The following is a 27,027-nucleotide window of genomic DNA, read 5'->3' as shown; positions in this document are numbered from 1 at the left end:
ACAAAAATTCTTACAATTTAACACTTTTCTTCATCTGAAAACGAAAACCGTTTCACGATAATGTAATTTTCATTTTGTGGCTTAAAGTAATGAAACAGTTGTGAATTTGTTTTACACGAGTTAACGGTTCTTTATTTTCTTTTCCATTGCATTGTAATCTTTTCGGAGAAAAACTCGTAATACATTTTGGAATCTACTTTAGAAACAGGAGTAAAGTTCATACGCAGTTGTAATATGATGGCCTTGTAAACTTGCTTTTGAAGCGTTTCGCTTTAGAACACCTCCTAAAGCGTCACAAGGCCCTTTTCCATGGCAAGTGGCAAAAGTTCCACTCTGCTTCAAGACCGAAGTCTTTGTACATGTAGCTTGAAAGCAGTCATCTTATTTTTGTATTGATTGCCTGATCCATCAGAAAAAATGAATATTTTTCAGGTAAGGTAGCTTTTTTAATAAATTCCACAATTTTTATAAACAGCCGAACGCAACATGGTTATTTTAGTAAATTCTGCGATTGCTATGAACTAAACTTTATTTGTGCTTCATCTTTATAATATTGCAAAAGGATGGATTGATTGAGCGTTTGCCCAATGAAAACCTTGTATAGCGTCCTGAATAACAAAGGAGTAATTTTCAGAGAAGTCAGCAATTATAATGCAATCAGTTGCTTCCAAATTAATTTTAAGTTGTTTAAGTAGTTTCCTTGTTGCTCTGCAATAAAATTATCGGAGATAATTCGCTTAATTTTTCTAAAATGTTTCCACATACTCTTCTGCATCCATTCGCATTGAATTTAAATGACAACGATCTGTTTGGCTCCATTGTTTAAATTCTACTTAAGAGAATTCATCAGGTCATTCTCTAGTGTCTGCATCCGGCAATGATCACAGGTTTTCAACCAACATTTCTTTGTAGGATTTTCACAAAGTATTTAAAAAAACAAGTCATGATACGTTTTAAATGGTTATGAATAAGTTTCTTGTCCTTAGGGTTTTAAACATTAATTTAACATTCTGATGATAAATGCATACGCAGACATATGCGTTCCACTTGAACCAGCTAGAATACAATTTTTGGGCGGCTGCTGGAAAACATTGAAAATCCAATTTAAAAGTAAAATATTGCTCTTTGAAAATTGAATAAATTTCAGAAGGTTACATAAAAGTAACCTGCGCTGTACACACTTCTCCTGCCATATTTTCAATAACGAAATCCCTTTTCCCAGGACACTCTGCTTATCTCGTCACTATTATAAAGTCCCTAACTGATTAGAGTATCATCCTCAAAGACAACATATTTACTCTGGTCTCCGGTGTGCTCATAAAACCTTTTTCAATCTGTAATTTCTTTGCACGTTGGGATTCGTTGCGAAACACCGAATTCTTCATCATTTTGTATGCAGTCCAGGATTTGGGAAGAATTTAGAATCCTATATCGATCGTTTCTGTCAGATATTTCATCAAATTTTGCCTTAATTTGTTGAAGAATTTCCTGACCGTCTCCGGTTTCTGGGCCCAGCGCTTTGATTCAGCACTCGTTGATTCCAAAGAAAACAAGATTCTGAAAACAAGATGGAAAAATAACTATAGTTAGGGCATGTTTCTTCATATAATGTAGTATTCGATTATTCTATTTTGTTGCATGACGCTGCTCACAAATTGAGCTACTAGGTCGATTAGGTAAGATTATACGGAACTGATGTTTTTCAATTTTCTGAATAATCGAGTACAACTAGTATAACGTAAATCATGTCTGAATGAACCAAAAAGAAGAGATTATTCTACTTACCAACACTAGGAACAGCGTCAATTTCCGATTATCCAGCGGCATTGGGATCGATTATTTCGAAACCACCATTATTGATGTTTGCTGGTGCGGCGAAATTGTTCACTCTAGATGGTCCCGCCACGGCGACATTATTGGTGTCTGATGGTCCGGCAACGGCGAGATCATCAAGTTTCGATGGTTCAGAAACGGTGAGTTCTTGATTTTCACATTCTATATTAACTGCACTTGGAGCTGCTGGCTCGTTTCCTTTCTTGATAATGCGATAAAGTCGGAAATAGCAGGTATTACAAATGTAGGAACAGCTTTTATCCAATTTTATTCTCCTTTCCGCTGCATAATCATACAGTTTAGGAGTAAGTTTCCTGTAACAATTACTCCAAACATGGCAATTTGAGCATTCGTGCTTCATTGTATTAAACGTTTCTTCAGTAAGGCAACTGGACAATTTCACTGATTTTCTTGACTGACATATACTTTATCTTATAGACCACTTTAAATAGTCCCTTTGGGTATCATTTAGGTAGAGTGAACAAGGAAAAGGAGACAGATGAATCATAATCAAAAAAAAAATACAATAAATTACCTGCATCAAAAATATTGAAAACATATAAACAAAGCAGGTAACCTATTGTATGGATTGCTGAAAACCAACCTTTTTGAAAAACGACATATTGCTTTGCCGATTTTGGAGAATGAAGTCATCAATAACAACACCAGACTATTCCGATTGAATTATTTTCAACTATTGCGATTCGTAAATTCTTCTAATAAACGAGACCAAACAAACACTCTTGAATAACATTTTCATACTTTTGATTTAATTTGAGCTATTTGAAATAGTGGAGAATAACGTTCATTCCATGTGTGTATGGGCAGAAAACTTGAAATTTTCAAAAAATGTAGCTCAAAAACGGCTCGATGAACATTTCTAATTTTTGATATGTTATGTAAAAATATTTGAATTTTCATAAAAAATATAAAAATATATAGTCGTTGTGGTCCAACATTTAAAAATCCTAAAAAACGAATATTTTGACCATTTTAGCAAATTTGAGTACACCAATACACCAAACCAAAATTTTTAGTAAGAACTAGAAGTAATATGCTTTCTATCCATTAAAAAATTGCAAATCGATCCAGTGGTTCAAAAGTTATGATTTTTTAAAAATAAAAAATTTCGAAAAACAGCGATTATTCTGGTAACCCTATATCGAACATGGTCACCCTAATGAAAAAATAAAAAATACGGGTCTAATTATTTTCGATGAAGAACATACCAAGCGATTTTGAGCAAAATTGGGCAACTTTTTTTTCAACTCTATTCTTTTCCCGTGGAATCGCTGTATAAACATAACAAATATTCGTATACTGCATTGTAAGTTGTTCGTGAAGGAAGTTATCATTTTAGGGCTGAAAATCTCTTTAATAAAGAAAAAAAAATATCATTTTTTCCACATTTGAAATCGGATTTCCCCAGTGTGCGTTGGCTTGGAAAATGGATTGTGAGTGCTTCGACTATGCGTCCGAATCTCGGACGTTGGAATCTCTGGCGCATCCTGTAGCCACTAAGTTGCAAAGGCCAGATACCAGTCTAGCGTACTGACGATCATGAGTTCGAGTCCCATCGGAGAAAAACGGTTACCTTCAATACATTTTTCAAATCAAAAACATCCATGTTATGTACATTTTCACATCGGAGTTTTCAGAACATTGTAAATTGATGACCATGTCGGGTGGCCAATACCCGAAGTATAGGCAATTCACATTGATTGGAGCGAAATCAGTGTTTTTATACGCCAGTGAAATTTGGTGTGTATCAGCAGGAATCACGAAGAAGCTGGAAGTATTATTTAATTTATGTCTACGTTTTATAATTCGGGCTTGGTGGCCTCACAACTGGATTTCGGATGTTGAGCTCCATCGACAAAGATGCAAAAAAAAATAGCCAGTTTCAGGATGCTCAGAAAAAAATGCAGTGACATCAAATGATACCCGGCTGAGCAGAATTCAAACTCTACTGTACTTGAATGCACCGAGACTACTGTCCCGTTAAATACTCGTCCACGTAGCTTATCAAATCAAACTATTTTTAAATTGAAGTGAATGTGAGTCGTCATGACCGATAGCATTGCGAGTGGTGATAAGAGTACTTTTCTCAAATGAAGAAATTTCAAACAAAGAAAAAAGCATTTGTGTCGCCATTGGTTTTCCATCTGCTTTATTAATCTAATCTTGCAAGGAGGCCGCATCTGGCCACACGATAGGCTCTATCCAGTCCAGGTAAGATGCTACTCGTGTATAAATGCTGGCAGACGCACCACAACCCAATCCGAATGAGGTGATTCCCACCAGGAAAAACCGATCAGCTTTATTGTCTGTATAGTATAAAGGACCTCCCGAGTCACCGACGCATGAGTCTCCACGTTTGCCGGATGGCTGCATCTTGCCAATAGCACAGTACTGCTGTTGTATCACACCGGACGATAAGCTTCCACGCGCATCTCCGACCAAAGACCGATATTCGGACGCACACCGGTCCAATGGCTCCGTATTCAGATCCACTCGAAGCAGAACGTCCGATCGAGATTTATCAGCTGAAAACGAAATACTTTTTTTTAATTTGCCATGAAAGTTAATAAGAATATCATAGAACTCACTATCAGTTAAACCCCAACCGGAAGCCCTCAGCACTAGCGTCGATGCCATATCCTGTGAGTCCATGTGAAGACATATTCTGTTGACGTTCTGATCGTACGTAAACGGTGTTACAAGCTCAATCAACGCAATATCGTGGTATTTGCTTTTGGACGTATAATTTGGATGAGAATAAAACTTCTGTAAATTTCAAAACAATCAAGAATTTCAAACCAACTCCATCTGTTCAACCTGTACCTCCAATTCGGAATCCTGGAAATGCTGATCATCGTTAGCCTCTAAGTTCAATGTACCCATGCGAGCTATGATCGGTCGTTGGACAACCCTCACGCAGTGAGCTGCCGTCAGTAGGAACTTTTTTGCGATCCAGCTTGATCCGCAGCCCCAGGCATACTTTCGACCAGTTTCCGAAGTGCTGTATCCCAGTGCAGCAATAAATGGAACTTCTCCGTCTTCGGCCTCCACGCCTTCGATGATGTGCTGAGCGATATATGACGTGCCTCGCGGTAAGTTCTGACACGCCTTACCAGCTTTCCCAAGTGCCTGATCGCCGAACCTAAAAATAAAATAAAACATTATTTTTGAAAATAATTTACGTCATCGCCAATTGACGCAAACTATTGCCATCTTCATTCCCACCTATTCGATTCCCCCTTGGGGCAGCAAACCAGAACGTCATCTCGAGTGAAGCCACATTTCGGGACGTCGTCGTACGAAACCCGTTTTGTGCGGATCACGTTCTGCACGAGCCATGCACATTCGTTGGGGAGAGAGCAAACGCCAGACGTGCCATCCAATGATGTGCAACTGTCGTTTTCTGCGAAAACAGAAATCAAACAGAGTTAGAGTCTAAGGGTTCAACCTGGCAGAATATTTTGGGTTCAAACTTCAACCATTCCCCCTCTACTTTTTATCTTTGTCTTTAAACTCAATTCATGATCCATCAGAGATTGATGGTCTGCAAAACGTTTTATGATATTCCCTTGCAGGTACTATCAATTGGAAAAACTTTCCGTGACGCATTTAAGAAGACGGGAGTTCCATACAACTTTCTCAAGTAGGCACACAACCATTCATTCGTCATATTTTTGCATAGTTAAATTTGATTGTTGAAGACTGCGTCAAACTCGTATGTGATGCATGTTACGAATGAGTTTCAACTCAACGGCAACGAACAAAAACGTGATCTTTCTCGTCGTCCTGAATGCCGGCTATCGATGGGCCTAGTTCGGCTTCAAAAGGATAGCTTTTTTTAAATCTCTTTTATTAATATTTATTTTTTGAGTAAACAATATTTTTTTAACAATGTAAGTAGTCAGGCTCTTCACTTAACACAAAGCTTTTCTTATTATTTTAATGTTTTTTTTTCATTTTTTTTGTATGGGTCCAATAAGTTGACATACAGATTTAATTCAATAAAATGATAACCTACCAACTTATTCTAACTTAACACAAAATGACCAGTCATGGTCACAGGTGTTGCAAATGATCAGATACACTCTAGAAGGCATTTCCGGAGACGAAAAGCCCCAGAGTGCAGATTCAGTCAACTCGCGACTTACAGCCACGCAGTTTGGCCACCAGTTAATGGAACATTTGAATTAGTTTCTCTGCTGTAAATTTGGGATTATTTATCTAGCAAATTCGGAGGATTTTTCTTTGAAAATGCGAAGTAATTTGCCGTGGAAATCACTATGCATAAAAAGATTTGCAGTGAAATAGCATTTGTCGTTTACTGTTTTAATGGTTTTAATATTTATATAAAGTTACCTTCGAAACGATCGAAGTAGGCCCTATGCGAACAACAACTTTTAGAATTAATTGCATATTATTCGGCAACTCGGCCGTACGAAAACCATTTTTTTGTTAAATATCTTGGCTGTGCATATGCACAGCATATGTTTCGAAATGGACAAATTGATATGAAATTTGCGAAAAAGAATCCACGTGTCTTGGAGGGACTTGACTCAACCTCCTACTCTCTAGATAGGCGTGATAACCCCTACACAACAAGACCACTTAAAGGTCACGTTTGCGGAAAAGCCATCAGAATCCGAGTACCAACCTTCACCGCGGTTAGCTCTCTTTTTTGCAAATTGAATATCTTTCGGATGCTTGATTTGTCCAATCTCCACATGTGCTTTACTGTTGTATATCCACAGTCAAGCGAGTGCACATTGTTTATTAAACGAGAGGATCGTACTCCATGCCCCCCAGCAACTGGCTGGGCGGGATGGTATAGAATGCGAATCAATCGCACTCTGCTGTGCCATAGGCTTGCTTGGCTAAAGCATTTGATGAGTTTGATTGCCTTTCGTAAGCGGTCGCGTGTACTCAGACGACTAATGACGGTGGAAGACCGACACTTGATTACAATTATAGGAGATATTTGCAGAACTTCTGAGCGCATTGGTCACTTTATCAGGTTCCATGGGAACCTGGTGCCCTCAGGGAAGTGGTCACTTTGTAAGTGGTTCTGAAACCCAGCTTGCGATACGTCGAACTTCATGATTTAGCAACACAAATACAATAGGAGGCAATTGCAGAACATCTGATCACATTGGCTACTTCCGGAGGTTCCCTGGGAACCTGATGCCCCAAGGGAAGTGGTCACTTTTTGATTGATTCTGAAATCCAGCTTGTGACACATCGAACTTCATGATTTTGCAACGCAAATTCAATAGGAGACATTTAAAGAACTTCTGAGCGCATTGGCCACTTCAGGAGGTTCCCTGGGAACCTGGTTCCCTCAGGGAAGTGGTAATTTTATAAGTGGTTCTGAAACAAAGCTTTCTACATCGAACTCCATGATTTTGCAACGCAAATACAATAGAAGACATTTGCAGAACATCTGGGCACATCGGCCACTTCCGGGGGTTCCCTGGGAACCTTATGACCCCAGGGAAGTGGCCGTTTAATTGGTTCTGAAAAACAGCTTGCGACACATCAAACTGAAAGATTTTGTTTTCTCCAAATAATCTACTGTGTGTTTCGGAGCATTCTTTTCTGCACCGAACTGGGAATCTTTTCCAGCTTTGTTCAACATGGTCTTGCTTTTTAGCCGCGCATCTTATCGCACGGCTAAGGAAAATATCATATAGCATATTTACCCTTAAAAATTAGTGGCCAATGTATCTAGATGCTGCGTAAGTATCTTTCATTGAATCTGTGTTACAAAACCATGATATTTGATGTATTGCTAGATACCGCCATCGGGGGTGACAATGGGTCTAGGGGGTGAGAATGGGTAATCATTTGGCGATGTTTTCAGCGAATGACCCCAATGTCCCACATTCTCTGCAAATGTGCAAATGCCTTCAACTTCTTTATGTACCAAAATTATCAAGTTGGATGTGTCGCAAACTGGGTTTCATAACCACCCAAGGTTGTGAAATGCAGTATGTTTGCAGGAAACCTCCGCAATAGGTCATTGTGCCCAGATACTCTGCCAATGTCTTCTATTGTATTTGTATTGCAAAATCAGAAAATTTGATGTGTTGTGAAACGATGTGAACTGATGTTTGATGTGTCACAAGCTGGGTATCAAATCGACTCAAAAAGTGGGAACTTTCCTTGGGGCATCATGTTCTCAGGGAACCTTCGGAAGTGGACTATGTGCCCAGATGCTGAGCAAATGTCTTCCATTGTATTTGTGTTGCAAAATCATGAAGTTTGATGTGTCGCAAGCTGGGTTTCAGAACCACTTACAAAGTGACCACTTCCCTTGGGGCATCAGGTTCCCAGGAAACCTCCAGAAGTGGCCAATGCGCTCAGAAGTTCTGTAAATGTCTCCTATTGTATTTGCGTTGAAAAATCATGAAGTTCTATGTGTCGCAAGCTGGGTTTCAGAATCAATCAAAAAGTGACATCAGGGGGGCATCAGGTTCCCAGGGAACCTCCGGAAGTGGCCAATGTGATCTGATGTTCTGCAAATGTCTTCTATTGTACTTGCGTTGCAAAACCATGGAGTTCGATGTGTCGAAAGCTGGTTTTCAGAACCACTTACAAAGTGACCACTTCCCTGAGGGCACCAGGTTCCCAGGGAACCTGCTAAAGTGGCCAATGTGGTCAGATGTTTTGCAAATGTCTCCTATTGCATTTGTGTTGCAAAATCATGAAGTTTGATGTGTCGCAAGCTGGGTTTCAGAATCAATCAAAAAGTGATCACTTTCCTGAGGGCTTCAGGTTCTCAGGGAACCTCGGGAAGTGGCCAGTGTGCCAAGATGGTCTGCAAATGTCTTCTTTTGTATTTGTGTTGCAAAATCATGAAGTTTGATGTGTTGCAAGCTGGGTTTCAGAACCGTTAAAAAAGTGACCCCTTCGGTGGGGAACCAGGTTCCCAGGGAACCTCCGAAAGTGTGGAATGTGCTCAGAAGTTCTTTAAATGTCTCCTATTTTATTTGCGTTGCAAAATCATGAAGTTCGAGGTGTCGCAAGCTGGGTTTCAGAACCAATCAAAAAGTGGCCACATCCCTTGGGGCATCAGGTTCCCAGGGAACCTTCGGATGTAGCCAATGTGAAAAGATGTTCTGCAAATGTCTCCTATTGTATTTGCGTTTCAAATCATGATGTGTGTCGATGTGTCGCAAGCTGGGTTTCAGAATCACTTACAAAGTGACCACTTCCCTGAGGGCACCAGGTTCCCAGGGAACCTCCGAAAGTGGCCAATGCGCTCAGAAGTTCTGCAAATGTCTCCTATTGCATTTGCGTTGCAAAATCATGAAGTTCGATGTGTCGCAAGCTGGGTTTTAGAAACAATCAAAAAGCGACCACTTCCCTGAAGGCTTCAGGTTCCCAGGGAATCTCCGGAAGTGGCTAATGTGCACAGATGTTCTGCAAATGTCTTCTATTGTATTTGTGTTGCAAAATCATGAAGTTTGATGTGTCGCAAGCTGGGTTTCAGAACCACTCAAAAAGTGACCACTTCCCTTGGGGCATCAGGTTCCCAGGGAACCTCCGGAAGTGGCCAACGTGATCTGATGTTCTGCAAATGTCTTCTATTGTACTTGCGTTGCAAAACCATGGAGTTCGATGTGTCGCAAGCTGGGTTTCAGAACCACTTACAAAATGACCACTTCCCTGAGGGCACCAGGTTCTCAGGGAACCTCCGGAAGAGGCCAATGCGTTCAGAAGTTCTGCAAATGTCTCCTATTGCATTTGCGGTGCAAAATCATGAAGTTCGATGTGTCGCAAGCTGGGTTTCAGAATCAATCAAAAAGTGACCACTTCCTTGAGGGCTTCAGGTTCCCAGGAACCCTCCGGAAGTGGCTAATGTGCACAGATGCTCAGCAAATGTCTTCTATTGCATTTGTGTTGCAAAATCATGAAGTTTGATGTGTCGCAAGCTGGGTTTCAGAACAACTCAAAAAGTGACCACTTTCCTTGGGGCATCAGGTTCCCAGGGAACTTCCGGGAGTGGCCAATGAGGTCAGATGTTCTGCAAATGTCTTCTATTGTGCTTGCGTTGCAAAATCATGGAGTTCAATGTGTCGAAAGCTGGTTTTCAGAACCACTTATAAAGTGACCACTTCCCTGAGGGCACCAGGTTCCCAGGGAACCTCCAAAAGTGGCCAATGCGCTCAGAAGTTTTGCAAATGTTTCCTATTGTATTTGCGTTGCAAAATCATGAAGTTCGATGTGTCGCAAGCTGGGTTTCAGAATCAATCAAAAAGTGACCACTTCCCTGAGGGCTTCAGGTTCCCAGGGAACCTCCGGAAGTGGCCAATGTGGTCAGATGTTCTGCAAATGTCTTCTATTGTATTTGCGTTGCTGAATCATGAAGTTCGAGGTGTCGCAAGCTGGGTTTAGGAATCAATCAGAAAGTGACCTTTTCCCTGAGGGCACCAGGTTCCCAGGGAACTTCCCAATGTGGTCAGATGTTTTGCAAATGTCTTCTATTGTATTTGCGTTGCAAAATCATGAAGTTTGATGTGTCGCAAGCTGGGTTTCAGAATCAATCAAAAAGTGACCACTTCCCTGGGGCACCAGATTCCCAGGAACCTCCGGAAGTGGCCAATGTGATCTGATGTTCTGCAAATGTCTTCTATTGTACTTGCGTTGCAAAACCATGGAGTTCGATGTGTCGAAAGCTGGTTTTCAGAACTACTTACAAAGTGACCACTTCCCTGAGGGCACCAGGTTCCCAGGGAACCTCCCGAAGTGGCCAATGTGGTCAGATGTTCTGCAAATGTCTCCTATTGTATTTGCGTTGCAAAATCATGAAGTTCAATGTGTCGCAAGCTGGGTTTCAGAATCAATCAAAAAATGACCACTTCCCTGAAGGCTTCAGGTTCCCAGGGAACCTTCGGGAGTGACCAATGTGGTCAGATGTTCTGCAAATGTCTTCTATTGTATTTGCGTTGCAAAATCATGAAGTTCGAGGTGTCGCAAGCTGGGTTTCAGAACCACTCAAAAAGTGACCACTTCCCTTGGGGCACCAGGTTCCCAGGGAACCTCCGGAAGTGTGGAATGTGCTCAGAAGTTCTGTGAATGTCTCCTATTTTATTTGCGTTGAAAAATCATGAAGTTCGATGGGTCGCAAGCTGGGTTTCAGAATCAATCAAAAAGTGACCACTTCCCTGAGGGCACCAGGTTCCCAGGGAACCTCCGGAAGTGGCCAATGCGCTCAGAAGTTCTGCAAATGTCTCCTATTGTATTTGCGTTGCAAAATCATGAAGTTCGATGTGTCGCAAGCTGGGTTTCAGAACCACTCAAAAAGTGACCACTTCCCTTGGGGCACCAGGTTCCCAGGGAACCTCCGGAAGTGGCCAACGTGATCTGATGTTCTGCAAATGTCTTTATTGTACTTGCGTTGCAAAACCATGGAGTTCGATGTGTCGAAAGCTGGTTTTCAGAACCACTTACAAAGTGACCACTTCCCTGAGGGCACCAGTTTCCCAGGGAACCTGATAAAGTGGCCAATGCGTTCAGAAGTTCTGCAAATGTCTCCTATTGTATTTGCGTTGCAAAATCATGAAGTTCGAGGTGTCGCAAGCTGGGTTTCAGAACCACTCAAAAAGTGACCACTTCCCTTGGGGCACCAGGTTCCCAGGGAACCTCCGGAAGTGTGGAATGTGCTCAGAAGTTCTGTGAATGTCTCCTATTTTATTTGCGTTGAAAAATCATGAAGTTCGATGTGTCGCAAGCTGGGTTTCAGACTCAATCAGAAAGTGACCACTTCCCTGAGGGCACCAGGTTCCCAGGGAACCTCCGGAAGTGGCCAACGTGATTTGATGTTCTGCAAATGTCTTCTATTGTACTTGCGTTGCAAAACCATGGAGTTCGATGTGTCGAAAGCTGGTTTTCAGAACCACTTACAAAGTGACCACTTCCCTGAGGGCACCAGGTTCCCAGGGAACCTGATAAAGTGGCCAATGCGTTCAGAAGTTCTGCAAATGTCTCCTATTGTATTTGCGTTGCAAAATCATGAAGTTCGATGTGTCGCAAGCTGGGTTTTAGAATCAATCAAAAAGTGATCACTTTCCTGAGGGCTTCAGGTTCCCAGGGAACCTCCAGAAGTGGCCAATGTGGTCAGATGTTCTGCAAATGTCTTCTATTGTATTTGCGTTGCTAAATCATGAAGTTCGAGGTGTCGCAAGCTGGGCTTAGGAATCAATCAGAAAGTGACCTTTTCCCTGAGGGCACCAGGTTCCCAGGGAACTTCCGGAAGTGGCCAATGTGGTCAGATGTTTTGCAAATGTCTCCTATTGCATTTGCGTTGCAAAATCATGAAGTTTGATGTGTCGCAAGCTGGGTTTCAGAATCAATCAAAAAGTGACCACTTCCCTTGGGGCACCAGGTTCCCAGGGAACCTCCGGAAGTGGCCAACGTGATCTGATGTTCTGCAAATGTCTTCTATTGTACTTGCGTTGCAAAACCATGGAGTTCGATGTGTCGAAAGCTGGTTTTCAGAACCACTTACAAAGTGACCACTTCCCTGAGGGCACCAGGTTCCCAGGGAACCTGATAAAGTGGCCAATGCGCTCAGAAGTTCTGCAAATGTCTCCTATTGTATTTGCGTTGCAAAATCATGAAGTTCGATGTGTCGCAAGCTGGGTTTCAGAATCAATCAAAAAGTGATCACTTTCCTGAGGGCTTCAGGTTCCCAGGGAACCTCCGGAAGTGGCTAATGTGCACAGATGCTCTGCAAATGTCTTCTATTGTATTTGTGTTGCAAAATCATGAAGTTTGATGTGTCGCAAGCTGGGTTTCAGAACCACTCAAAAAGTGACCACTTCCCTTGGGGCACCAGGTTCCCAGGGAACCTCCGGAAGTGGCCAACGTGATCTGATGTTCTGCAAATGTCTTCTATTGTACTTGCGTTGCAAAACCATGGAGTTCGATGTGTCGAAAGCTGGTTTTCAGAACCACTTACAAAGTGACCACTTCCCTGAGGGCACCAGGTTCCCAGGGAACCTGATAAAGTGGCCAATGCGCTCAGAAGTTCTGCAAATGTCTCCTATTGTATTTGCGTTGCAAAATCATGAAGTTCGATGTGTCGCAAGCTGGGTTTTAGAATCAATCAAAAAGTGATCACTTTCCTGAGGGCTTTAGGTTCCCAGGGAACCTCCAGAAGTGGCCAATGTGGTCAGATGTTCTGCAAATGTCTCCTATTGTATTTGCGTTGCTAAATCATGAAGTTCGAGGTGTCGCAAGCTGGGCTTAGGAATCAATCAGAAAGTGACCTTTTCCCTGAGGGCACCAGGTTCCCAGAGAACTTCCGGAAGTGGCCAGTGTGGTCAGATGTTTTGCAAATGTCTTCTATTGTACTTGCGTTGCAAAACCATGGAGTTCGATGTGTCGAAAGCTGGTTTTCAGAACCACTTACAAAGTGACCACTTCCCTGAGGGCACCAGGTTCCCAGGGAACCTGATAAAGTGGCCAATGCGCTCAGAAGTTCTGCAAATGTCTCCTATTGAATTTGCGTTGCAAAATCATGAAGTTCGATGAGTCGCAAGCTGGGTTTCAGAATTAATCAAAAAGTGATCACTTTCCTGAGGGCTTTAGGTTTCCAGGGAACCTCCGGAAGTGGTTAATGTGCACAGATGCTCTGCAAATGTCTTCTATTGTATTTGTGTTGCAAAATCATGAAGTTTGATGTGTCGCAAGCTGGGTTTCAGAACCACTCAAAAAGTGACCACTTCCCTTGGGGCACCAGGTTCCCAGGGAACCTCCGGAAGTGGCTAATGTGCTCAGAAGTTCTGTGAATGTCTCCTATTGTATTTGCGTTGCAAAATCATGAAGTTCGATGTGTCGCAAGCTGGGTTTCAGACTCAATCAGAAAGTGACCACTTCCCTGAGGGCACCAGGTTCCCAGGGAACCTCCGGAAGTGGCCAATGCGCTCAAAAGTTCTGCAAATGTCTCCTATTGTATTTGCGTTGCAAAATCATGAAGTTTGATGTGTCGCAAGCTGGGTTTCAGAATCAATCAAAAAGTGACCACTTCCCTTGGGGCACCAGGTTCCCAGGGAACCTCCGGAAGTGGCTAATGTGCACAGATGCTCTGCGAATGTCTTCTATTATATTTGTGTTGCAAAATCATGAAGTTTGATGTGTCGCAAGCTGGGATTCAGAACATCTCAAAAAGTGACCACTTCCCTGGGGGAACCAGGTTCCCGGAACATCTGTAACCGGAATTTGGGGGTCCAATCGTGCAGTTTCCATTCCTCCTATTGCAAAATGATGAATCAAAACGATTGCAGAATTATTGAGAGCATTTACTACTAGTAATCTACGATTAAAAGGAAGTTGACCTATTTTTGACCCCATTTGACCCAGGGGACCCCCTCGATAAAACCGTACCCAAGAACCCAATCACCAAATCAAAAAACACCTAAACAAAAATATAGGGTTTAATGCATCTTTCCTCCAAATTTCATGCAAATCGGTCGAAAAACAAGAGAAGGGTGGATTTTACAATTTGAAATCGTAGCCCGGGCCGAAACGGGTTAAACATTGTGAAAAATAAAAGAGCAGATTTTTTGCCAACTGTGTAGGACATGTCTGCTCTCCGGCGTTGTTCATATCAAGCTTACTTTGATGCTTTCAAATAGATTGCCTTTTCATAATAACAGTCGCCTCTCCACATCTCAATATTGAAGGGACCATCGAGAGAGATCGGGAGAGATCGAGGAATGGAAGGGAAATTGGACAGAATACTAGATCCAAAAAAGACCGTTGCTATGAAAAACGACAACAAAACAAATGTCGTTTCCTGTTGTTGATGTGTTTGTTATTATCCAAAGATGGTCTAGTAGCCTAAAAATTTGAACATATCGACAAAAGGAGAGTGAATCTTGAACAAAATATGATCAGAACCCATCGGAATAGAGAGATATCGAGATAGGGAGGTTATCGAGATATAGGAAGCCTAAATGTATGTAGCTTGAAGGGACTGAGGAAACCATCGACATAGGGAGAGATATCGAGATATAGAACATCGAGATGTAGAGAGCTGTAACACCAAGGGCAATTTCACTGACACACAGGAATCTTTCCCAGAAAAGAGAAACAAGCTCTGTTGTTTACGCCCTTTGCGTAACACGGCACCTACGAAAAAGCTGCGCTGAACGCACATCTTCGACAACAAGCTCCAGATGACGTGGCGATGACGGTTGATTGAAGTGTCACTTGCGATACTTCGTCAACAGGTGCTGTGTCTAATGCTCAATGTATCAGATGAAAGATCAGTTCACAATATAGCAACGTAAATCTATTAGTTATTATTAAATTAAGAAGCGTGTACTAAGTTTATACCGATTACAAAACGGATTAACATTGTCGGTGCATACCGCAGTGGTATGTATCAGTAATTTTGCTTTGAAGTATACATGAACTAGATCTCAATGAATTACAGGTTAGCCTGTGTGCAGAAGTCGAACGCTAATAACAATAACTCATATCGAATTGTACCAGTCAAGACATCAGGTAATAATATTGGCAATAATATTAGAAAACAACTAATTGAATTACCATATCAGTTATTAGAAATATATCCCATTATATTACGGATGATCAGATTAGCCAACACGAAAAAGTAGGAAGCTTACAAACGTAAGTACACACAGTCAAACTGTATATTAGAAATAATAATCGATCATGTTCTACAGGAAATTTTTAATCGATCCGTCAAATAAATTGATTAAAACTACGGAAAAACGCTTTCTTAGTTGCATTCGCAACAGTTTAAAAATTTCGTTTTGGATTTGTCGACAATGCCCAGGCAAAATCAGGTGCCAAGAGAGTATGCTGCAGACTTGCTTGCTCTGCGATCAGCCGGATGACAACGAAATGGTTTGCTGTGACCGGTGCGACGAGTGGTTCCACTTCAACTGCGTTGGAGTCAACGAGGACGTGGCTAACCGTTCATGGTTGTGCCCGGATTGCTTAGCATCTACGAATGCGGCTCCACAGCTGCCACCATCATCGACTCCGTCAGCAGCGCCCACACGTGAGCCACCTATACGTCCACCCATGCCGTCACCACGAATGCCTAATTTGTCTTCGCAAACAATCCCTCCGGTACCGTCTTCTCGTACACCAGCCCCAGGTCTTCGAAATTCTGAAGCACAACCTTCGCCATCACCGCAACTGCCCGTCAACCAGCAAAGTAATCCGCCAGTGCCTTTTCCCCGTACTCCAACTCCTCGTCCACGAGCTTATGGTGCGTCATCGTTTGCCCAGCATTCGCATGTATTGCTTTCTCCTGTCGCTGAGGTTTCGGAGGATGTGAACGTCAATCGAAATGTAGTGTCAGGAGACGATCTCATGAGTAGGCTGCCTTCCGATCTCCGAATTCAGTTTTTGGAACAGCAGGAAGCCATCGAACTGCGGTATTTGAGACGTAGGTTTCAGATGTTGCTGGAGACACCCACAAACATGAATCACGGACATCCCAGCGTGAATATTTCGGCTCCCGAATACCATTCCTCGCCAGTGTGTGCCAATCGGGTTCCCCCACCACCCACTCCAAGGAACCGGAATATTTCACCATTCGTTCCAATCGTAAATCCAGAACATTCGTCTATTCCTGCGAATCTTCCTGCGGTCCGAAGCCAACCACCGGATGTTTTTATGATTCAGCCGACGTCATCCTACCAACAGCCGCATACTGGAACGTTTCATCAGCCTGACACCATCCATCGCCCTATCGCTTCAACCGTTCAACCTCAATCCAGTTATCGCCCTTATGTCCCTACTACGTCCCAACCTTACGCCAACCAAAGAACGCAAGCTTCTGCCTTTGCACCACTAGTTGGTAACCTACACCCAACAGGTCCAGAATACTATCCGTCGGCCTTCCATGAAGATCACATGTTAGGGACGACGCTGCTAAATAGAAGCCAAATGGCCGCACGCCACGCTGTACCAAAGGAACTACCACTTTTCAGCGGTGAACCAGAGGACTGGCCCTTATTTTTCGCCTCATTTGAGAACACTACACACCTTTGTGGGTTCACAGCGGAAGAGAACATGGTCCGACTTCAAAAGTGTTTACGAGGAAAGGCATTAGAAGCGGTAAAGTGTCAATTATTGCACCCTAGCAACCTGAATCAAGTCATCGATACCCTGAAGATGCTTTTCGGTCGCCCGGAAATTATTGTACATTCTCTACTACAAAAGATTAACAGTCTTCCGGCCCCTAGAGCAGATCGTCTTACAACGCTAGTTGACTTCGCTTTGGCGGTACGTAATATGGTGGCCACAGTCAAGGCTTGTAATCTAGAAGAGCAGCTATGTAACCTAACCCTTTTGCACAGTTTAACTGAACGTCTTCCACCAATGATTCGCTTGAACTGGGCAACTCACCGACAGTCTCTTCAACTCGTAACATTGTCTGAGCTCAGTGAATGGTTATACAAATTAGCAGAAGCAGCAAGCACAGTGACGATGCAGCAGCTCTCAGGGTTGTCGATAATAAAATCGACGTTGTAGGAAAGAAGACGGTTTTTTAAACGCCCACTCCGAAACCGATCTGCAACTGCAACGAGCTGAGGTGAACACCGGGTGCGTCATCTGCGAGGGAAGTTGTGCTACTGTGGATAAATGCAAGCGGTTTATTTCATTCACTCTTTCTGCTCGTTGGGATACACTTCGGGAGTTAAAACTTTGTCGAAGCTGCCTAGAAACCACCGAGGTCCATGCAAAGCAGCCAAATCGTGTGGAAAACGGGTGTCAATACAAGCACCATCGCCTGTTACATAACGACGCGAGGACTCGCTAGAAGCCCCTCTGCCAGGTTCAAGCCATCAAACCAGATTTCCAAGGCAAGTTGATGCAGAAGAGATACCTGATGCCGAGCCATGCAATACGCATCGTGGAGGAAACAAGGCAGTACTGTTCCAGTATATCCCTATCATCCTTTACAATAACGGAATCGAGCTGCGAACACATGCCTTCCTTGATAGTGGATCATCTTTGACGCTGATGGAAGAGGATCTGGCAAATCAATTGAAGCTGGATGGAGAGAAATATCCGCTGTGTTTACGGTGGACAGCGGATACTTGCCGGTATGAGAAGGATGCCAGGATAGTTACGTTAAACATTTCGGGCGTGCTCTCTGGGAGTAGTCAACACAAGTTAACAGAGGTTTACACGGTGAAGAAATTAATGCTTCCTCCCAGTCACTACCAGTAAGTGAACTCTCTGACAGGTATATGCATCTTAAAGGACTACCAATAGACACCTACAACAATGTTCGGCCGAAGATATTGATAGGTGTAAGCAATGCAAGGATTATACACGCTCTAGATGGACGCGAAGGGAAGTTGGATGAGCCTGTAGCAGTAAAAACACGGTTAGGTTGGACAGTTTATGGAACGTATCCGTCGGTTGATTGTCAAGAAACTAGTTCCACTACACACAGCTTCCACATTTGCATGCATTCTAGGGAATCTGATGAGAAAATGCACGAAGTAGTGAAAAATTATTTCGCACTCGATAGTCTTGGAATCAATGCACCACGAGACCAAATCCTTTCTAAAGAAGATGAACGAGCCTTAGCGAAACTTAGTAAAGACACATCATTCAAAGATGGTCGTTACGAAGTGGGTCTATTATGGAGGTATGACAATGTGCAGCTGCCTAATAATCGATCCATGGCAATGAAACGGTATAACTGTCTGATTAAAAGAATGGAACGAGAACCTGAATTATCCAAAACAATGAGAGCGAAGATGGCCGAATATGTCGCAAAAGGTTATATGCGCAAGTTGTCACCGGAGGAAAGTCAAAAGGTCGGAGAACGTACATGGTATTTGCCAATATTCCCTGTATTTAACCCCAACAAGCCTGGTAAGATCCGGATAGTTTTCGATGCCGCTGTTTCCTTTAGGGGAGTTTCTCTGAACTCCGTGCTGATGAAGGGACCGGACCAGTTGAACGCTCTACCACCGGTATTATACAAGTTCCGGGAGCGGTTGATAGGTCTAGGAGGTGACGTTGCTGAGATGTTTCACCAGATGCGGATACGGTCAGAAGATGAGGACAGTCAGCGAATTCTATGGTGTGCTAACGAGTATACTACTGAGCCATGTGACTATGTGATGCAGGTCGTAACATTTGGCGCCACCTGTTCGCCCAGTACGGCATTGTATGTTCTGAATAAGAATGCTTCTCGGTTTGAGGACGCATACCCTACAGCCGTTGATGCTATCTGCCGTCGACACTATGTTGACGATATGTTGACCAGCGTCGACACCGAAGAGCAGGCGATTCAGTTAGCTCACGATGTGCGGTACATTCACAGCCAGGGTGGATTTCACATGAGAAACTGGGTTTCAAACTCATCAGTAGTTGTCGAGGCTCTAGAAGCAAACCCTAAGCCCGGAAAATCGTTGGAGATGAACGCCGAACTCGCAATGGAAAAGGTTCTCGGTATGTGGTGGGATACCACGTCTGACGTATTCCGTTACAAACTTTGTACGGATCGCAATAAAGAACTTCTATCTGGTGTTAAGTATCCTACCAAACGCGATATCCTCCGTACACTAATGGCGATTTTGATCCTTTGGGGCTGATTGCGCATTATCTGATGTACCTGAAAGTACTGTTGCAGGAGATTTGGAGATCCAAGACCGGTTGGGACGAAAAAATCGAGAAGAAACATCTGGAAAAGTGGTTAAATTGGCTTCGCATATTACCCGAAATGCAGAGTGTTGAAATACCCCGCTGCTATTTTCGACATAAAGCGGGAATAACGGCCGCTAACGTGGAACTACATACTTTCGTGGATGCCAGCGAAAATGGTTTCGCGGCTGTCGCGTATTTTCGCTTCGAAGTACGGGATTTCGTCCACTGCACACTAATCGGAAGTAAGACCAGAGTAGCGCCTATTAAATTCGTCTCGATCCCTCGCTTGGAGTTGCAAGCGGCCGTCGTAGGATCACGCTTGGCGCGAAGTATTGAGGAAGGACACTCTATTAGAATCGGTCGTCGATACTTCTGGACGGATGCGCGAGACGTCATGTGTTGGCTGCAGTCTGATCATCGTCGCTATTCGCAATTTGTGGCTTTCCGCGTTGGCGAAATATTGGAGACAACAAACATAACCGAGTGGAGGTGGCTGGGCACTAAGCACAACGTAGCTGACGACGGCACTAAATGGAAACTTAGACCAGACCTCAAGCCAACCAGCCGTTGGTATACCGGACCATCTTTCTTGTGGAAGCCTAAGAATGAGTGGCCACAATCAACAATAAACGACATAGAAACATCCGCTGAGATTCGTTCTAACGTGCTCCACCATACCGAATGCAAATCTCGAATCCTACAACCAGAAAATTACTCTTGTTGGCAACGATTGATTCGCGTGACATCATTTGTTCGTCGTTTCGTCGAAAATATCAAGCGGAAACAAAACAAGCAACCAGTGATCAATGGACCCCTTACGACTTATGAGCTTTCTCTAGCGGAGACATATCAAATCAAGCGAGCTCAGGAAGACGTGTTTAGCGATGAGATGGCAAAAATTCTGGCCGCTGATCGCTGTCTCAGCAAGAAGGATCGATTATACAAGCTCAACCCTTTCTTTGATGATCGCGGCATCATGCGAAGCGACAGCCGTTTAGGCGAGTGTGATTTTATAGATGAGAGTGACCAATATCCAATCGTTCCTCCGGAGCACCGAACGACACATGTTATAGTTGCAAACATACATAATCAGTATCATCATCAAAGTCGCGAAACCTGCGTGAATGAAGTCCGAAGGCAATACAGTATTTCACGGGTGCGAAGGGTTTGCGATCAGGTGAGTCGGAATTGCCAAGTCTGTAAACTTCTTGGTGCGAAACCAGCTCCTCCATCGATGGGATCTCTTCCAAAAGCACGAGTAGCCGCATTTGTACGCCCGTTTTCATACGTCGGCGTAGACTACTTCGGTCCTATCCTCGTCCTCGTTGGACGCCATCACGAAAAACGTTGGGGTGTAATCGTCACATGTTTGACAACCAGAGCGATACATATCGAACTAGCTACATCGTTGAATACCAGTTCGTGTATAATAGCGCTGAGGAATTGTTTTGCACGTCGTGGGACTCCGGTAGAGATCAGAAGTGATCGCGGAACTAATTTTGTGGGAGCGGAAAAGGAATTTAAGTCAGCGATGTCGAGAGTAGACCAGGATATGCTTGCGACTGAATTTACTACATCAACAACTTCCTGGCGTTTCAATCCACCGGCGTCTCCACACATGGGTGGATGTTGGGAACGCCTTATTCAGTCGGTGAAAAAGTCCTGACGATCGTAAAACCTCAACGAGTGACTACAGAAGAGGTGCTACGAAGTTACTTGATACAGGTGGAAAATATTATAAATAGTCGACCGCTGACACATGTACCTGTGGACGACTACTCATCGCCGGCACTAACTCCAAACCACTTCCTGGTGGGATCGTCGAATGGTTCAAAACCACTAGTGCCGTACACAAATTGTCCATTGGCTCTTCAACAAGCGTGGAAATCATCAGATGCGTTGGCGAATCGTTTCTGGCAACGATGGGTAGCAGAGTACTTGCCTACCATTACTCGTCGTACGAAATGGTTTTACCCTGTAAAGCCGATCGCAGTTGGCGATGTTGTCATCGTAGTTGATCCTGAACTACCACGGAACAACTGGCCAAAAGGACGGATAGTATCAGTGAAGACTTCGAAAGACGGTCAAGTTCGCTCTGCCGTTGTACAGACCCCCAATGGATTCTTCGATAGGCTTGCTGTGAAGACAGCTGTTCTAGGCGTAGGTGTGTACGGAAGAAAGCCGGACCAAGGTACGACCACTGGGGGGGACTGTTGTTTACGCCCTTTGCGTAACACGGCACCTACGAAAAAGCTGCGCTGAACGCACATCTTCGACAACAAGCTCCAGATGACGTGGCGATGACGGTTGATTGAAGTGTCACTTGCGATACTTCGTCAACAGGTGCTGTGTCTAATGCTCAATGTATCAGATGAAAGATCAGTTCACAATATAGCAACGTAAATCTATTAGTTATTATTAAATTAAGAAGCGTGTACTAAGTTTATACCGATTACAAAACGGATTAACATTGTCGGTGCATACCGCAGTGGTATGTATCAGTAATTTTGCTTTGAAGTATACATGAACTAGATCTCAATGAATTACAGGTTAGCCTGTGTGCAGAAGTCGAACGCTAATAACAATAACTCATATCGAATTGTACCAGTCAAGACATCAGGTAATAATATTGGCAATAATATTAGAAAACAACTAATTGAATTACCATATCAGTTATTAGAAATATATCCCATTATATTACGGATGATCAGATTAGCCAACACGAAAAAGTAGGAAGCTTACAAACGTAAGTACACACAGTCAAACTGTATATTAGAAATAATAATCGATCATGTTCTACAGGAAATTTTTAATCGATCCGTCAAATAAATTGATTAAAACTACGGAAAAACGCTTTCTTAGTTGCATTCGCAACAAGCTCATTTCAATATCAAATTTTCAAAACGACTCATCTGCTTTTGTAAACAAAGATTAGAACGTCGATTTGACGAATCTGATAGCACTCCCACGCAAACGAACAACACCAACAGATAGCAGAAGCCTTCACCTACTTGTTTTCTTTGGATTGCTCAGTTCGATAGGAGAATTTTTTGCAATTTCATAATGAGAAGGAATATCTGAAGTCTTCAGCTTCCTTCTATTTTTCCGTCTTGAAGCCCTGTACATTCAGGTCCAAATAGCACTAAGAAGTATTGTTATAATTCAAAAAGGTTTGGATAGTATTAAAAACTTCCTTTAGCAAAGAGAAAATAGAACTGCACAGCACAAGAGTACAATGCGGTCTGACTATTTATTTTCATTGTTTGCTTTCAAGACCATTACTATTCCATTTACTCCTGAATATTTGATTGCGAATTTATGGTAAGCCTAGGATAGGGGTTTTGTACCCTTAAACCACCCATGGCTACGCCATTGACATTGAACACCTTCTTAATTGAATGGAATTTTTGCAGAATCTGTGGATTCGGAGTGATTCAACCTTGAAAGTTCCAGAACACTTTCTCAGAATTCCGAGCCTGTTTTATTCTGAGGTTTTATTATTCTCCATGATGATTAGCATTTTCAAGATCACATCTTCCATACTGTTCATTGTGTGTTTTCCCGTTCCTGTTCCTTAGAGAAAAAAATATTGAAGCATAAATATATCTGATTATCGGATATTCCAGGTTGAACCCCGAAAGACATACAGTCCCATCCCGATTTTGGCAACACCCGTTTTTGTCTACCTCGATTTTGGCAACACCGTATTTGGCAACATTTTCTTCCCGATTTTTGCAACAATCTCGAAAATGTTTTTTTTATTACTTTTTAGTGCTAAAACCTTTTAATAAATATGTAGTGATGGATGTATGTGATATGTATGGATAAACAAAACCAAAAGTGAATATCATTAAGTTTTAAATGCGTATTATGGGCTCTGTACGAATAGTGGGCACTTTCACTGAAATAATGAATCACCAGTCACCGCTGTATCACCGCTCATTGCAAACAATTTGTATTGAAACATTTCTGCTCGTTTTCGATGTCCCTATTCACACTACCCTAATATAACCAGCCCACCGTAGAGTGTCGTATTTTTTGCATTCTCACTGATTTTGTCGTCGACAAGCTGACTCACACCGTTGTACATAGTACAACATTTATTAGGCGAAGCCCGTTGTTTACATCACAATGCAACCGATACTGCATGAGTTATCCAGGAGCAAGTAAACCCCTGTAGGTTTAATTGCTAGTGATTAGCACATTCGATTTTCTAAATGCGCTATATAGCCATCAAGCAGTTTTGCTCATTATGCGCCTCTTTTCTGATATCAGCCGAGAAACGGTCATTTTATCATTTTATTCGTCTTTCTGCTGCATTCCCGTACAGATTAAAAGCAACAATTTATTTTAAAGAGTCTTATTGTTTAAAATTCATGCAAATGTGTCTAGCGATTAATATTAGAAAACAGTTAGCTTTTCCAGTTTCCTGATGTGTCAATTGCATAACGAGCCTTTTGATTCCAGCATGTTTGCCAACAGTTCAACAGTAATGGTAAGAGTTTGGTAACATGTAACCGTAAGGCTCTCGAGCAGACATTGGAAAAAATCAGATCACGAGAAAAAATTCGGGTTAATCTAAGCCAACTTGATGCACTGCCGCGGGGCAAGTTATGAGCTTCCTAAAATCTTTGAAATTGGACGTTCGATTATTCACCGTTTATTGATCTTCAACGCTCACCAATGGAAGTCTATTAAGTGAAGCTTGGTAACACAACAATGAGCGTCGTTACGGTGCGCTATTAGAAGAAGCCATTCAAGAAAGCGGGGTACTAATGCAAAAATCGTTGCTTACCTCACCATGACTTGGCTTGTTAGACGGTGTTGCTCATTGTTTATCACAGCAACAATTGCTCCTACTCGTTATTTGGCATCCATTTGAGCGAGACAGTTCACTCATTGGCTATATGCTACGATTCCAATAGATCAATGCTAGATCACACTTCCAATGCCTACTCTCGAATGTTCTGTTTGTGATGTCGAAGTATCAGAAGTGGAGTACCTCCTGTGAATTTTCCATGAGATCGCTGGTGTAATTCTAGCTGCTTCGATAGGCGAGTGATGCGTCATATGTGGTTTTATTATTTACTCAGTCTTAGGCCCGAGAGGTACATAACAGTCGTCTCCGTCCACTGCTGTACTGCAGTCTACGGGAGGTCCGTAAATCGTCTTCCACCTGATCGATCCACCTTGATCGCCTTCTTGTGCCTGTCGGATCGCTATAGAGAACCATTTTTATTCCAAGTGCGCGTTGGTCCTCCACAAGCATTGTCCAGATCTCGTGTCCAAGGAGGACTACCGTCACCGGTTCAATAGGGATGGTGAGTACGACGGCGAACTCTATTCGTTCGGAGTGTTTTTTGAAGTCCAAAATACGTACGCTTTCCTGCCACGTTGCATACAATAGAAACTTTTTTTTATCACCACATTTTTTTATAAGGACGTGGCCGACGCTATTTTTAATTTCAAATATTATTTATTATTCAATTTGTATTATGAAATTGGCTATTATCGTTTGATTACCATTCTTGAATTTGTTTCAATTTTGTTTGAATTACAATCACCGAGTTATGAATAATATGTCATAAAATGTTAATTATGATGCACGTGCATCACTTAAACACACTCCATATACTTTGTTGTACATTTTCTAAGTATTAAGCTTCAATCATGCAAACAAAAAAAAATTGAAATTTTGTACGAAATTTTTTTCCCCTTTTTGGCAACATCCACATTTTGGCAACATTAAAGCCGGTCGTGTTGCCAAAATCGGGAAGGGACTGTATTGCAAATGACTTCAACAAAACCATAAGCGACAAACCCTCAGAACCCATCTTTTGTCGGATTTTTTTTGCATAAATTAACAAACGAATCACTAGTCAATCTGTAATGTTTTGATGTTAAAGGTGTTTCAGGGAGCGAATAGCATGACAAAGTTGGGTAGCAAAAAATAAGATCATTCAATTGGCTGAACCCCTGTTCAATGCGAGTTCTATATAGATTTGCGTTCAATAATATTCATACTTCGAGTCAATGAGTTGTGGGCGGGAGAAAATCAGTATGCAGTAGAAAGACGTTACTCGCCACCTTTATGTTGACAACAAGCCTTATGAACAATACAAGGACTACAATGGACTACAAATCTGCCCCCTCTAAAAAAAATTGGGTTCCACCGAAAACCTATAGTTCCCCATTTACGGGTTAGTAATCCACCGAAAATTGCTTATTAGGCTAACTGGAGATTCAAATAACAAATTATATGATATCAATACAAAATCGCACGTGTTTATTGCTATGTAAATATTCCGTGTGACTACATTTCATGACAATCATCAAATGGAATGCTGTAACTATTTATTTTGAATAAGAATATAAAAAAATCAATAGCATCATGCCAGTAGCAGGGCATCACTGTCTTTAAAGCGCTCACTCATATTTTTTTTTACCACACCACGACTCAGATGAGTTCATTATCCTCCCGTAGCGTTGCAAGTGCAATTACTTCCCTCTTCTGTAAATATCGTTCATTCATCGCAAGGTGACTCAGAATATAAACATGTAATTAAATTCCATTCATGACGCAGTCTCGAAGTTCGATCCCGTCTAGTTTTAATTCTTGGTAAGGTAATCACCTTGATTAACAAAAACACATGAAACCTACCATACCGTTGCTTGTTCAGATAATGGAAATTGTCGAACGCTTGGGCGCAAACAAACAGCCAGGAGTACAGCGCAACACCGACGATGACAATGGTCTCGATTGCCAGCATCTCAACGGTCCACATGCCGAGCAGGTGTATTCAATCGCTTTTTCAATTAGTCTCGCAACTTAACACTCGTGCTGGTCTACCACTGCTGAGCACTACACTTGAATTGCTTTGAATTTGATTCACCCTAATTTGTCTAAACCGGAACTACACACGCATACTGCACAACCACGGCACACAGTGGATCGAAATTCGAACGAAGTGAGTTTTAAGTTTCAACAATATCAGTAATTGGCAACAGCTCGTGATAAATTACCAGGTAACACCTTTTTCCGATTACGGATCCACTGTGCGGCGGTTGTAACAGTCGTGCGCGGGAGTGCAAAGACGTGGCGTCGTCACCGGCATCGTTTGATTTATTGTCGAATGCAAACGATGTCTCACGATCGATAACAGAATTCAGGCGTCACTTTTCTTGTTTGATAGACATGCAAGATCGAGAACCGGTTTGCGTAGATCGATGCTCTACGAGACTACTCATAGCAACGAAAGCAAACACTGCGGCCCCCCAATTGATGAATGTAACTTCTGGTTTTTGAACAATTTCCACCTCAATGAAATTGGAAACAATGTCTCAGACGTTGCTTGAATACACTCTTCCGTTAGCAGTCCAAACTGGTGGGTCGCGTTCACAGATTTAGTCACGCGCGCGCGCAATTTCGTTTGGGCTGAATTCAACCAATCAGCGCCTTGGTGGTTGCTGCAGCAACGAGAGCGAACGATGCTCACGGTTCGCGTTTTTGAACGAGAC

The 27,027-nt window shown here is 42.5% G+C and overlaps 1 protein-coding gene and 1 long non-coding RNA gene across 8 annotated transcripts; one reads left to right on the top strand and one right to left on the bottom strand.

The window, feature by feature from the left end:
- Positions 1–3,988: 3,988 nt before the first annotated feature.
- On the bottom strand, positions 3,989–27,023 carry LOC134212744 (serine protease persephone-like). 6 transcript variants are annotated; one of them, XM_062690874.1, is made up of 6 exons: positions 26,533–27,023; positions 26,171–26,436; positions 5,080–5,257; positions 4,678–4,996; positions 4,443–4,620; positions 3,989–4,379 (listed from the first exon to the last, which is right to left on the bottom strand). In XM_062690874.1, the coding sequence occupies exons 2-6, from the start codon at positions 26,292–26,294 to the stop codon at positions 4,012–4,014; spliced, it is 1,167 nt and encodes a 388-aa protein (XP_062546858.1). In that variant the 5' UTR covers positions 26,295–26,436; positions 26,533–27,023; the 3' UTR covers positions 3,989–4,011. The 6 variants fall into 6 exon arrangements, with proteins under 6 accessions (XP_062546858.1, XP_062546868.1, XP_062546878.1 ...); XM_062690884.1 differs by having other exon boundaries at positions 26,171–26,423; XM_062690894.1 differs by having other exon boundaries at positions 26,543–27,023.
- On the top strand, positions 14,988–15,647 carry LOC134212739 (uncharacterized). Of its 2 annotated transcripts, XR_009979337.1 has the most exons (4): positions 14,988–15,237; positions 15,296–15,366; positions 15,420–15,492; positions 15,549–15,647. It is a non-coding gene; the product is annotated as an uncharacterized LOC134212739 (long non-coding RNA). The 2 variants fall into 2 exon arrangements; XR_009979338.1 differs by having other exon boundaries at positions 15,420–15,617.
- Positions 27,024–27,027: the final 4 nt, after the last annotated feature.

Source organism: Armigeres subalbatus, chromosome 1 (assembly GCF_024139115.2).
Source record: "Armigeres subalbatus isolate Guangzhou_Male chromosome 1, GZ_Asu_2, whole genome shotgun sequence".
Lineage (NCBI taxonomy): Eukaryota > Metazoa > Arthropoda > Insecta > Diptera > Culicidae > Armigeres > Armigeres subalbatus.
This window is presented reverse-complemented; position numbering and strand designations above follow the sequence as displayed.

Coding starts and splice junctions, on each gene's coding strand:
- LOC134212744 (XM_062690865.1), bottom strand. CDS start 26,294: ATGTGGACCGTTGAGATGCTGGCAATCGAGACCATTGTCATCGTCGGT. Junction 5,258..26,170: donor TCTGAACAAGCAACGGTATG/GTAGGTTTCATG, acceptor CTGTTTTCGCAG/AAAACGACAGTTGCACATCA. Junction 4,380..4,442: donor CGGTTGGGGTTTAACTGATA/GTGAGTTCTATG, acceptor TTTCGTTTTCAG/CTGATAAATCTCGATCGGAC.